At 31.8% G+C, this 12462-nt stretch overlaps 1 protein-coding gene across 3 annotated transcripts; it reads right to left on the bottom strand.

The window, feature by feature from the left end:
- Positions 1 to 325: 325 nt before the first annotated feature.
- LOC115971407 (protein NRT1/ PTR FAMILY 1.2-like) lies at positions 326 to 5926 on the bottom strand. Of its 3 annotated transcripts, XM_031091313.1 has the most exons (4): positions 5264 to 5926; positions 4840 to 5057; positions 1960 to 2507; positions 326 to 1479 (listed from the first exon to the last, which is right to left on the bottom strand). In XM_031091313.1, the coding sequence occupies exons 1-4, from the start codon at positions 5358 to 5360 to the stop codon at positions 636 to 638; spliced, it is 1707 nt and encodes a 568-aa protein (XP_030947173.1). In that variant the 5' UTR covers positions 5361 to 5926; the 3' UTR covers positions 326 to 635. The 3 variants fall into 3 exon arrangements, with proteins under 3 accessions (XP_030947173.1, XP_030947174.1, XP_030947175.1); XM_031091314.1 differs by lacking the exon at positions 4840 to 5057 and having other exon boundaries at positions 456 to 1479; positions 5264 to 5350; XM_031091315.1 differs by lacking the exons at positions 4840 to 5057; positions 5264 to 5926 and adding an exon at positions 4721 to 4799 and having other exon boundaries at positions 456 to 1479.
- Between the last annotated feature and the right edge of the window lie 6536 nt (positions 5927 to 12462).

Raw genomic sequence — 12462 nt, 5'->3', positions numbered from 1 at the left:
GAAGCTAAATAAGGGGAATGAAGAGCTAGTTTTTCACCTCATTTTAATGTCACTACCAAACATAATTAAGAAAATATAATAGTTTTCTAAAAAATTCTTTTTAGAAAATAATTCATTTTCCAAAAATTGTTAATGTCGAAACAAACAAAACTTATATTATAGACACAATAGTTGACTTATTGTGTTGACTTATAGGCCACTGATCATGCCTAAATCAAAGATAATTGATATGCCTTGATTAAGGGACTTAATAAAGGGTCATTATTAACATACATAAATAAATAGTGAAATATGTAGTCAAGTAAAAGATGTGCACTTATGCAAATACTAACAATTTCTATTATGAGCAAGACTTAGGTACTATTTCTTAGGTACTCCTTTTAAGATTTTGCCACATGGATTTTTTTTTTTTTTTTTTTGTGGGAAGGTAGTGTATTTTTAATTAAATAGCCACATAACTGAATCTTAAAATTGAAACTTAAGGAACAACATCTAAAATATTGTACATAAGTTTTGTCCTTCCTTTATACACATTGATTACTATAATCTGATTAAGAACATACATACGGAAAGAAACTATACATTTAAACTTCCTTAAAAGAATTAATATTCATCACTTACCCATCTTCTTCATCTTAAACCCTACTTCTCTCTCCTTCAGAAGGACCATAAGCCTTACTACAGAAAAGGTAATACATGAGATTAGCCGAACACAAACCAGTTAGAAGCCAATAGTAGTAATCATAGTGGGCCTTATTGATGTTGCTTGAAACCCAACTTTCTCCTCCTTTTTTGGTAACATTATCAACTGTACTCAGTATAAAACTTGCTACTAAGCTTGCAGCAGACATCCCTAATCCAAAGAGGGTGGTGGCTATACTAGACATGCTTTTAGGCAATTGAGAGTAATAGAACTCATTTTGCCCAATTGCATTGAAAGCCTCACCCAAGCCGGCAAAGATATAATAAGGCAGTAGCCACATTGCTGACATGCTCACCACGGCTTGTGGATCATCAGAAAATCCTTCCTCAATTGCAAGTTCCCGCCTAACACTCTCTGCAACGGCCATTGCTGCCATTGACATGCATGAAAAAAAGAGTCCAATTCCCATTCTTTTTTTCTCGTTGAGACGGCATGGTTTTCCACTGATTTTTGATGCTAGAGGGAGAACTACGCGATCGTACAAAGTAATCCAAAGTGTTATAGTTATAACCAGAAACACGCTAAAGGAGCCTGCAGGAATTTCAAAGTATGGAGTAATGTGTCGGTCCATGGAGGCTGCTTGGAGTACTGGAAAAGAGTTCTGACTGATAGATACAGACATCATGATTCCAGCCGACCATAATGGGATTACCCGGATTAATGCCTTCAGCTCTTCTACTTGATTAACTGTACAAAGACTCCATGGATCTGTAGCCCTTCCATCTGGGCTTAGGTCTTGTAGAGGATTTTTTATAATGCATGCTTTGTTCAGAAACCTAGGCAGTCAATGAAGTCAAGGCACGGAAAGGTGATGCTCATAAGAGTTATGACATTTTCATGTTTATAGTATGATGCTTCTGTGCGCAAAGATTTTTCATAGTGTTAATAGTACAAATGTGATTGAAATAATTAAATTACAGGCATCCAAAAAAGCTTTATAATGATAAACAAACGCTAGAGGAAAAAAAAAAGGACAAACATGGAGAATGCATACTACATGCATCCAACTGGTTGTTTCCAACTCAAGCCAACTTAAATTGATTGACAATTCACCTCCAAGAGGACAGCAATTTCTAAATGACAGAAGTACTCTATTCTATACACTAAAAAAGAGTGCTCCAACCTCAGGTTGTAATGGCTAAGCAATAAAATAAACCAGGAGAAGTGGCCTTTGCAGTATGCTTGTCAAAAATTAATGTGAAATCTGATCTGACAAGTTAAAACATAACCAAGATAAAATGATAATTTGATGATACCTTAGTTTTTCACTTGGCAAGAGGAGCATTGATCCATTTATATGATGGTACATTTCAGGTGTGGCCTGAGATGATAATCGCGTACGTCTATTTTTATAAGAGGCTACTAGAACTTGAGTGAACCCAGTAAGCAAACTTGAATCAGACTTCAACTTGATGTAGAAAGGAGAAGCCAAGAAGAATGAAAGGACAGACAAGGACATAAGCAAGGCAGGGATTCCAAAACCCACCATCCACCCCATCTTATCTTGAACATACACAATAAAAGTCACAGCAATGAGTGCTGATGCAGTTTTTGAAACATAGTACCAGCTGAAAAAGCTCTCTAACATCGCTGCATTTCTTATGTTGTCTCTCTTGTCTAACTGATCTGCACCAAATGCCAAGGAGGATGACCTTAAGCCACCAGCTCCTATAGCCATCAGCCCAAAAGAAGAATATAAGTGTAGAAGTTTGAATGCTGTTGAGAAGTTGCAACTGCTACTACTTTGGCTGCATGAAATCTTTGCTTGTGAATTCAAGGTTGTTAACCACAAAAGAACCATCCCCTGTTACATATAAAATTACATTGATTTAGCATATTTGTATTGCACATAGCTTCCTATGGTAATGTGAAAAACAATTAAAATTACTCAAAATTATAAGTGGAACTTTTTGCCAGACCCCTCCATGCCACCCATTTCAATTCAGAGCCAGGTTTAGTCCCCGCATGAAAATCAGTCATGTGGCCAGAATATTGTCCAACATAAACTTCCATTTTTACAGAAAAATTCCCTGACCTGGAATGAACTGAATTTTAACAGTATTGCTTAAGCTTTACTCGTGGAAGAGAATGAATGCTCAGAAAAATAGAAAGCAAATATTGGTATCACACAACATGAAATGTTGTCACAAAATCCAAATTGGCGTTTTCTACTTCCCATCAGTATTATGCCAGGTATAAAGAACATGCAAGAAGCATGAATAAGAACACTTGCATGCTCAAGTATACATAATTGAAATTATTTTCATTCCATTTTCATTTGAGAAAGCTGCAGTAACCAAATTCAAATATGGGATAAGGTATGCAGGATAGCGATACATCAAATTATAAAATTTTCAAGATGTGCACATGAAGGGTTCTTTTTCTTTAAAACTCTGACTAGTAAATTGTGCAAATATACATGTTCCATGTTAAATATGAGAATTAGCTTAACTACAAAATTTTCTTAATAGCTCTCAATATAAAATGTCATTAGCACCCCCCCCCCCCCCCCACCAAAAATAAAATAAAGCTTCCCCTCCCCCAAATAAAAACTGCACTTGATATTACTGCTGGAGATGAAAATTTAATGGCCTGTTTGGATGGAAGGGGGGAGTGGAGGGGAGTAGAGTAGAGTTGGCTAAAAATAAGCTAATTTTGTGTTAAATCTACTCTACTCCCCCTCAATCCAAATGGACCATAAGTCCAAATAATTGTAACCTCCCTGAATGTACGTTTTCCGAATACAAAAGCAGCTAATTCTGAAATTAAGAATTGCAACTTCAAACCATAGTTATGCTGCTTACAAAATAGCTTAAGTTTTGTATTATTGATACAGCAATTTAGGTTGGAAACAGGTAACAGAACCCACAGGGAGGTAAATGTTAACTTTTCAATGTTCCATAATTTGTTCCCCCCCCCCCCCCCCAATCTCAATTTTCTCTATAGTTTTCACCTGTAAAGATATTAGAACTCACCATTTGTTTTGTTCACTTAAAGGAAATTAGAAACAGTTGTACATAATTGTAGCTCAATTAGATGACTTTTGACCAACGGCTTTTAGTACATACTGCAGTTAAAAAAATTAAAATGAAGCTTAAGTTGGTTTCTAGAAAGCATTTCAATAATTTGACAGCAACCTTTAGTAAAAACTAGTGACAAGGATGCAGCACCAAACTTTTAGTATAATTCAGATGAGAGGAGACAAATGCAAGGGCCCAGATCCAAACTTTTAGTAAAAACTAGTGACAAGGATGCAATCGCTTGTAAGAGAGCCAATAAACAACTTGAGAGACACAAACGGCGAGCCAAAAATAAAATAACAATTAACCAAAAGGAAATTTTTTTTTCCATCATACAAGTAACATCTGGAACATACACAAAGCACACTTGATGCAGGGCATACTAGTTCAGCGAAAACATAATCTAAATGAATGTTGTGTGTGTGTGTGTGTGTGTGTGTGTATAAAGGAAATTTACGATAATTATCTAGTTAATGGGTATCCTGAGGCATTGATTAAGAGAACAATTTTTTTTTTTTGAGAATCAATTAAGAGAACAAATTAAAAGAACAAATGTGTAAGTATATGCCGCAAGCCTGCAATACACAGTGGTGTGTTGTACAGATTGATTTTTATATAAAAGAATCATTTAATAGGGTATAAGATGTCAAAGGTTTTGCAGCTTAGTAAAGGTCTCTTTTTTAAGGCAAAACCGGAAAATTTGAATGATTCACCTACAATGAAATGAAAGGGGTATATATTGCTGTCCTCTTGGTAAATCTTTGGCACTAGGTGTGAGTGTGACCTTGTGGTTCACACCAACTTTCTTTGCAAACAAAAAGAAATTGAAATGCCGGCTTCATGCAATAAAGCATAAATAAATGTAAGGGAATTCGACATTTGGCAAATAATGTCTACTTCTATGCCATTTTCATATGTCATCACAAGGAGAATAATAAGATATCCATAAAATGCCAAATAGCATAAACAACATAAAAATTGTCAAAATAGTCCTTACAGCAAAGAGAAGGGTGATCTTGACTCAGAAAGCTAAGCAAAACTGAGAAAACAAAGGTGCAAAAAAAAAAAAAATTTATTGTGACAAAAATAGTGTGAAATAGGATTGGAAATTGTTACCAAAAGGCTAACGATGGAACCAAAGCCGATCATCCGGTACCGACCCACATAAGAATCAGCGAGATAAGCACCAAGAATCGGCATGAAATTGGTTGCTGCAGACCATATGAACAGCACATTGGCTGCACTGGCTATTTGCATACCAAACTCTCTTGTCAAATAAAGTATCATGTTTGGCATTAGCCCAAAACTTGCCACACCCTCAAATGCCTCATTAGCTGCCACACACACACACACACACACAAAAATATTTATTAAAAAAAATAATAAAAAAACAACAACATATAAGCTTGAGAGAGAGAGAGAGAGAGAGAAGAAAAGAAAAGAAAACCCCATATATGTTTATACGCTTGTATGGTTATTGTGTTGTGTTTGCATGCGTTTATACATGGTATGAAGGAAATTTGTGGTTGTGGAGAGGTACCTATGATAAAAGGCAAGGTTTTGAAGCCACCCTTGGTCTTGTAAGTGTTTAACAGTGGCTCTTTGACCATATCTTTCTCATCTGAAGGATTTTCCATTTGATTCTTCACACTGTAACTGTGCGTGCGGTGTGTGTGAGAGAGAGAGGGAGAGAGATGTCTTGGAATGAAGAAACACCAAGATCAAATGGGTCGGTGGAGTAACCGGAAAGAAATGGTTCCCCGGATAACCAGGAACTAGCAGTAAAATATGTGGACCATATGTGTAAAAGACTACTGTTAATTATACACGGTGTGTATTCTCTGGACACATATATTTTTTTTTCTTTTTCTCAAAATTATAATTGAAATCTTGGCAAGACTATCTGGTACAACAAACATTAATTTTGTGCTAACTAATTGAATTTCTAGTACCCACTAGTTTTTGAGAAAGTATCTCTCTCCTCGCTCCTCAGACAGACTTCGCAAAAATCAATAACAAACGCATTACTAAATTAAAAAGTTAGTCCTTATTTTTTACATTATATATCAATTTACTGAATTTAGTACCTAATTTTTCAAGTTAGTCCCTAATTAACATACGCCTACTACTTCCATATCCTACGCACCCCACCCTGTCTTTTTTGTAGATGATGAGAGCAACCAAATAATCTGGAAACCCAAAAGAAGAAGGAGACGAAAAAAAGGACTAGGGTGAGGGGTAAATCTGTAAAATCAAAAACAACAATCTTGATCAGACCCGTTTGTTTGTGTGGTTGATGATGGAGGTTCTACTGGTGGTCCCACCACGTTTAGCATCGAGGAGGTGTCGTTTGCTTATTAGAAGTGGAAGTGGGTACTGTGAAGGATTTGGATGGAAAATTCTTAAACAAATTTTTGTTTTGTTTTGTTTTGGTTTTTAGAGCAAAATGTTTTAGTTCGGGTCTATTTGAGATCTGTTTATTTTATTGAAATTAAAAAAATTTTGTTAAAAATAGTTTAGATAAAGGTAAAAATTGGTTGAAATAGTACTATAAGACCATAAATAGTACTAAAAAATGCTGTAAGACTCATAAATAACAACAAAAATAAACTAAGTAATAAAATAAACTGACTTTTTAGCCCGAGCTAAATGCATATTTCATTGTCTCATAGGTGGTGATTACTAGTCCATATTGGCCTGTTTGGAAGTTTAGAGAGAGAGGAAAGTAGAGGGGAATGGTTTCCCTCCATCTTATTTGGATGTTTTTAAAATTAGTAAGGGAGAAGAGAGTAATTAGTCATTTCCCTTATTTGGATATTTTAAAAATTAGGATGGAGAGGAGAGGAAATGATTAAAATAGATAAATTTACCCTTATTTGAAAATGGACTTACAACATTAGTCTATTATTAATTTAGAAAGGGTAAATTGAGAAATTTATCTAGTTAATAATTTATCTACTCTATTCTCCTTCCAAATCTCTCCAATTTTGGAGAATTAAAAATAAGAGGTTAGAGGTGGTTGAAACCCCTCCAAACTCCTCCCCCTCCTTCCTTAAAAAATTTTCAAACAAGGTAATTGAATTACTCTCCCTCCCTCTACTCTACTCTACTCTACTCTACTCTCCTTCCTTTTTTAAACTTTCAAACAGACCATATGTTTATTATGAGGGAGAGGAGAGGGAGATGTAATCTGCAATGAGGATGATTGAGAAGATAGAATTTTCTCCAAACTTGAACTCACGTGGGAACACAAATTTTTTTTTTTTAAATCTGACGTGACATGAAAATTTATTTTTTATTATTTCATCCAACTTTTTTGTCCAAAAGATTACGACATTAACCAAATTAACAAGATATTTGAAAGATTAGGTACGAAATTGATATAATTAAAAAGTTAAGGACTAAATTTATATACAAAGTCAAAATTAATAAAAAAATCAAATTAGATTCTAAATTGAATTCTAATTGTTGTTTAGTTTTGCTCCACACGTCATATTTAAGTTTTTTTTTAATTATTTTTTTTATTTTGTTCTAAGTAACTTAATGTTGTACGAAAGAAGAAGAGTCTAATATAAGTAAACCTTTAAAAAACTCAATTAAAAAGAAGTAACCTCATATGTGCATCCCAAAAAAAAAAAAAACTATAAAAAAAGAGTAAATCTCATATATATATATATATATATATATATTTAAAAATGTGCAACTTTTACACTAGATATAATTTAAATATATATATATATATATATATATGTGTGTGTGTGTGTGTGTGTGTAATTGTAATTGTTTTTAATTGTACCTAGGGATGGAGCTATGTTTGGACTTAGGGGACAATGCCCCCCCCCCCCCCCCAACTTTTTAAAAATTCCACTTTCATATATATATATATATATATATATGAGAGAATCGAGTGAGATCTCGTTTAAATGATCTGATATTATCTGATCAAGGTTTGAAACAAGAATCAATGGTGGATCTGAACAGACCTTGTCGTTGACACTACCGCTAATGCTGGGTTTAATTATGTCTTCATCTTTTGCTTCATAGTTCAAGCCGTAACATTAGCAAGAATAGAGAGTGAAGGAGAGGGAGAAAAACTCATATTTTTTGTAGAGAAGAGATAAGTGTCAATAGAAAATGTCAACAAAGGATAGAGATAAGATTCAATAAGATTTCAAGAAAGAGAAATATATATATATATATATATAGAGAGAGAGAGAGAGAGAGAGAGAGAGAGAGAGATTATGTTATAATAAAAAATTTAAATAATATGTTGGTCATAGACTCACGGGTACAGTGAGAAAAATGGAACAGGTGAAACAAAAAAGATTAAAAATATAAAATAAAGTTGGATTTTTGTTTTACTGTTTTAGAAATCAAATGTGTGGCTATCGTTAGAGAAGTTAATGGGCAGGCGGGCTAATGGGAAAAGAAAAAAATTAAAATAGATGGTCTGTACTTTGTTTGACTTTAGTGGTCCTACTTAGTAGAAACATGGTAAATTTCATGTTGTGCAATGAATTAATATTAATATCGTTGTAATTCTATTTTTTTGTAGGTCAAGTGCTGGTAAAATTTATTAAACATCATAGGTTGAAAAGTTTTCAATGAAAACATATCTCTAAAAAAAGGTTTGTTGTGGTATGTAAGATATGTTTATTTGGCTTTTTGTTTAGGACTAACCTAATTTTTGTGAGGCATGTAGTGGATTCAAGTGTGTAGTTGGATGTATCCCTAGCATTATTCATAAGCTAATATTGATGATTTATTGTTGTTAACCTCTAATGTTGATGTCATAATTTATAAAAATCTTAAAATTAAAATTTGAAAAATCACCAAAATTAGTATTAGTTCATTGCAAATCTCAAATTGCATCTACAAATATAAGATTACGATGCCAATGAATGTGATGAAATTTTATGAGCTTTACATTAAACTTTGCCCCCCTTAGGTTTGTACCCTAACTCTGTCCCTGATTGTACCCATGCATATGGTATATACTAGTTGATATATAGTGTAAATGATAAGAACCAATTATGTAATTTTCCGTTAATAATATTAGGTCGGAAAGTCAATGGAATCATCAGTAACAAATAACAAAAATACTACTTCCTTATAAATAAATAAATAAATATAAAATTAAAAAATTTCAACAAAATATAAATATATAAACTAAATGTAATTTACTTCCTTAAAATTTGGAGTAATTTGATTTTGCACCTTAAAAATTCAAAAATCAATAAGAAAATTAATATTAGGACATAATATTTCAATGTTATACCTCACAACTATCCTTAATATTGTTGGATGCTATATGTTCTCACTGCATTCATAAAGTTTTATTCCTTCTCTTCCAAAAACAAAAACAAAAAAACAAAAAATTACATCCATAAAGGAAAAATCTCTATCTCTTTTTATTGCCAATTTCTTTATTTATTTTTACATCACCTTTTATCTTATTCACAAAATTTTTTTGGGATAAGTTTATCTTATTTCACTCGTTAAACATATGTTTATAATAATTTTACAACACTTTTACAACAAATTCTAGATAGTAGGTTGATGAATGTAGTTTTGAATAGTTATGTTCAATTCCCACAAAAAACAAGACCGTCTTGAAGTTTTGAATGTAACACTTAACCCCTTTATGATATTGTTTTATATACAAACCATTAAATATTTGTTAAAATAAAAGGTAAATTACTCATGTCATGACATGTGTCCATATCTAGAGTTGTATATTTCACAAAAATCAATACTATAATGACTCAAAAAAGAATACAATGATGAAGTTTTTGTGTTAGACTAAAAAATCCAAAGGCGTAAAAGTGTTACATAGTTACCAGTTTATGCATAAACAATATTATTTATATCCGGAGGAACAAATTTCATCTAGATTAAAAGCAAGAAAAAAAAAAAAAAATTGCTCTTGTGGCTAAAGTGTGTACTGCGGCAATGCCTTGCTCTAAACTATGAGAGAAGAAGTTTTGAAAAGAGTTAACATAAGACATAATATCTTTAACTAAATGACCAAAAAGAAGAATGGAACGTTCCACTTATAACAATCTTGGAATTGCCTGAAAAGATGGACTAATGGAGGCCAATTTCTTGGGCAAATTGTATTGCTAGCCTAGCAGCTAGCATCTCCAAAATTACCATTGAAGAAGGCTTCAAAATTCTCTCTGATAGAACCACCACGACGTTGTTGTGAGAATTTCGAATCACCACCCCAATACCTGCTTCATCATATTCTTCAAAGATCACCCAAAAAAGTTTTTTGAGGGAGTCAACAGCAGGAGGAACCCATACCTTCTTTGCAGGCCGTGGCTTCTTCAAAGGAATCTCTCTACATTGTTTGAAATTCAAGAGGTAATTCCAGTATTAATCAACAATTAATTCCCGTGACACAATAGATTCATTAAAGCAGCTTTTGTTCCTATGGTTCCATAGGGACCAAGTTGTAATAGCAAACAACTTGAAGAACAGTTTATCTCTAACCAGCACTGTTAAATGAGCAAAAGATCCGAATGAAATTTTAGTTCAATCAATCCAGCCAAAATCTTGACACCAAACTAGTTGAATATTTTCACATTCCCAAAGAGCATGCATGGTAGATTCCATTGAAACTTCAAGGTTTCTGTATATTTAGAGGAAACTGCAAGAGAATTTTGTGTTTTTATCCTTTTTAAAAATCAGTTCAAAATTGAGCGTGACTTATTAGTAGTTAGGATTTGGTTATTTCAAATGCACATCTCTCCCAAAATGAGTTATAAAATATTAGTATTTTCACATGCATATCCATCTAAAAAAAATTAGTTTTAAATTTAATATTTTCACACACACATTCCTATAAAAATTGGTTTTAACTTTTAACACATGTAAATAAAATCAGTTTGGAACTGATTTTACATTTTTATTTTTCTTATATGCGGTTTGTCAAAACACCATTTTAGTATTAAATAAGTTTAGAAGCAATTGTCTTTTGAAAATTTCAAACCACAGCTTAGTACCCTTTTGGATTGCACTTAATTTGGTGTTTACGTTTTCAGTCTTTTTTTTTTTTTTTTTTTTTTTGCATGTGAACAGTAAAATCATATGAATTTATTGTGCAGGGGACAAAAAACACTGTTTATGCACTGTTCACAGATCCCACGACATTATTCACACATTTAAAAATTATTTTGCTAAGTGTTTTCAGTTTCAGCAAAAATAAGTTCAATCCAGACGAACCCTTATTATACAAATGGTTGCGTGTGTGATGATGTAATGCAAGTTAGGTAAAGTTTTTTGGTAATTATTTTTTAAAAATAATTAAAATAAAGTAGAATATTATATAAGATGAGATCCAAATGTAGATCCTTAAATCTATTTTAAAAAATAGTACGATTTTGATCACCTAATATGCAGCGTGTATAAAATGTTCACATGCATATCCATCTAAAAAAAAAAAAGTTTTAAATTTAATATTTTCTCACACACATTCTTATAAAAATTGGTTTTAACTTTTAACACAAGTAAATAAAATCAGTTTGGAACTGATTTTACTTTTTTTTTTTTTTTTCCTTATATGCGGTTTGTCAAACACCATTTTAGTATTAAATAAGTTTAGAAACAACTGTCTTTTGAAAATTTCAAAGTTCAAACCACAGCTTATTGTACAAATGGTTGCGTATGTGATGATGTAAAGCAAGTTAGGTAAAGTTTTTTGGTAATTATTTTTTAAAAATAATTAAAATAAAGTAGAATATTATATAAGATGAGATCCAAATGTAGATCCTTAAATCTATTTAAAAAAATAGTACGATTTTGATCACCAAATATGCAGCGTGTATAAAATATTCACATGCATATCCATCTATAAAAAAAAAAGTTTTAAATTTAATATTTTCACACACACATTCCTATAAAAATTGGTTTTAACTTTTAAAATAAGTAAATAAAATCAGTTTGGAACTGATTTTACTTTTTTATTTTTCTTATATGCGGTTTGTCAAACACCATTTTATTTTTAGTATTAAATAAGTTTACAAGCAAATGTCTTTTGAAAATTTCAAACCACAGCTTATTGTACAAAGGTTACGTGTGTGATGATGTAAAGCAAGTTAGGTAAAGTTTTTTGGTAATTATCTTTTAAAAATAATTAAAATAAAGTAGAATATTAGATAAGATGAGATCCAAATGTAGATCCTTAAATCTATTTTAAAAAATAGTACGATTTTGATCACCTAATATGCAGCGTGTATAAAATATTATAAAATGACATTCTCAGAATTATTGATGATGGGTCACAACTTATGTGTATATCACGTTTTTGTTGTTGCTGAGAAGCGTGTATAATAGTAGTAACACCAAGTATGATTGTCACCAACCTAATATGAGACTGATCATATTATTATTAAATTTTTTTTATGGGAAGACTAAAAACTTTATTCATAAATTGAGATAGTGACTACATTTTAAAGAAAGTGCTTGTTCTAAGAAATAAGAAATTTCTTTATTTAGAGAAATTATCAATGTCTAAAACATGTTTTCACGATTTTGCTAATAAACGAGTTAGCTTATAACCTTGAAAAAATTCAACCAGACAAAAGTCCCAGACTTATTGATTTTTCAAATCAAAATTCAAATGACCAATTATTTTTTTTTATTTTTTATTTTTTTAGAATTCTAAGTATTTTTAACACATACATAGGGAGAAGGAAGTTGATTTTTTTTTTTAAAAAAAAAAAAAAACTAAATTGA

This window comes from Quercus lobata, chromosome 12, assembly GCF_001633185.2.
Source record: "Quercus lobata isolate SW786 chromosome 12, ValleyOak3.0 Primary Assembly, whole genome shotgun sequence".
Taxonomy (NCBI): domain Eukaryota; kingdom Viridiplantae; phylum Streptophyta; class Magnoliopsida; order Fagales; family Fagaceae; genus Quercus; species Quercus lobata.
The sequence above is the reverse complement of the archived record's forward strand: the minus strand, read 5'-3'. Positions and strand labels throughout refer to the sequence as shown.

Excerpts from the sequence above, each read along its gene's own strand:
- LOC115971407 (XM_031091313.1), bottom strand. The coding sequence starts at position 5,360 with ATGGAAAATCCTTCAGATGAGAAAGATATGGTCAAAGAGCCACTGTTA. Across the intron at positions 2,508-4,839 it reads GTTCCATCGTTAGCCTTTTG|GGGATGGTTCTTTTGTGGTT; the intron begins GTAACAATTTCC and ends TATATGTAACAG. Across the intron at positions 1,480-1,959 it reads TTGCCAAGTGAAAAACTAAG|GTTTCTGAACAAAGCATGCA; the intron begins GTATCATCAAAT and ends TTGACTGCCTAG.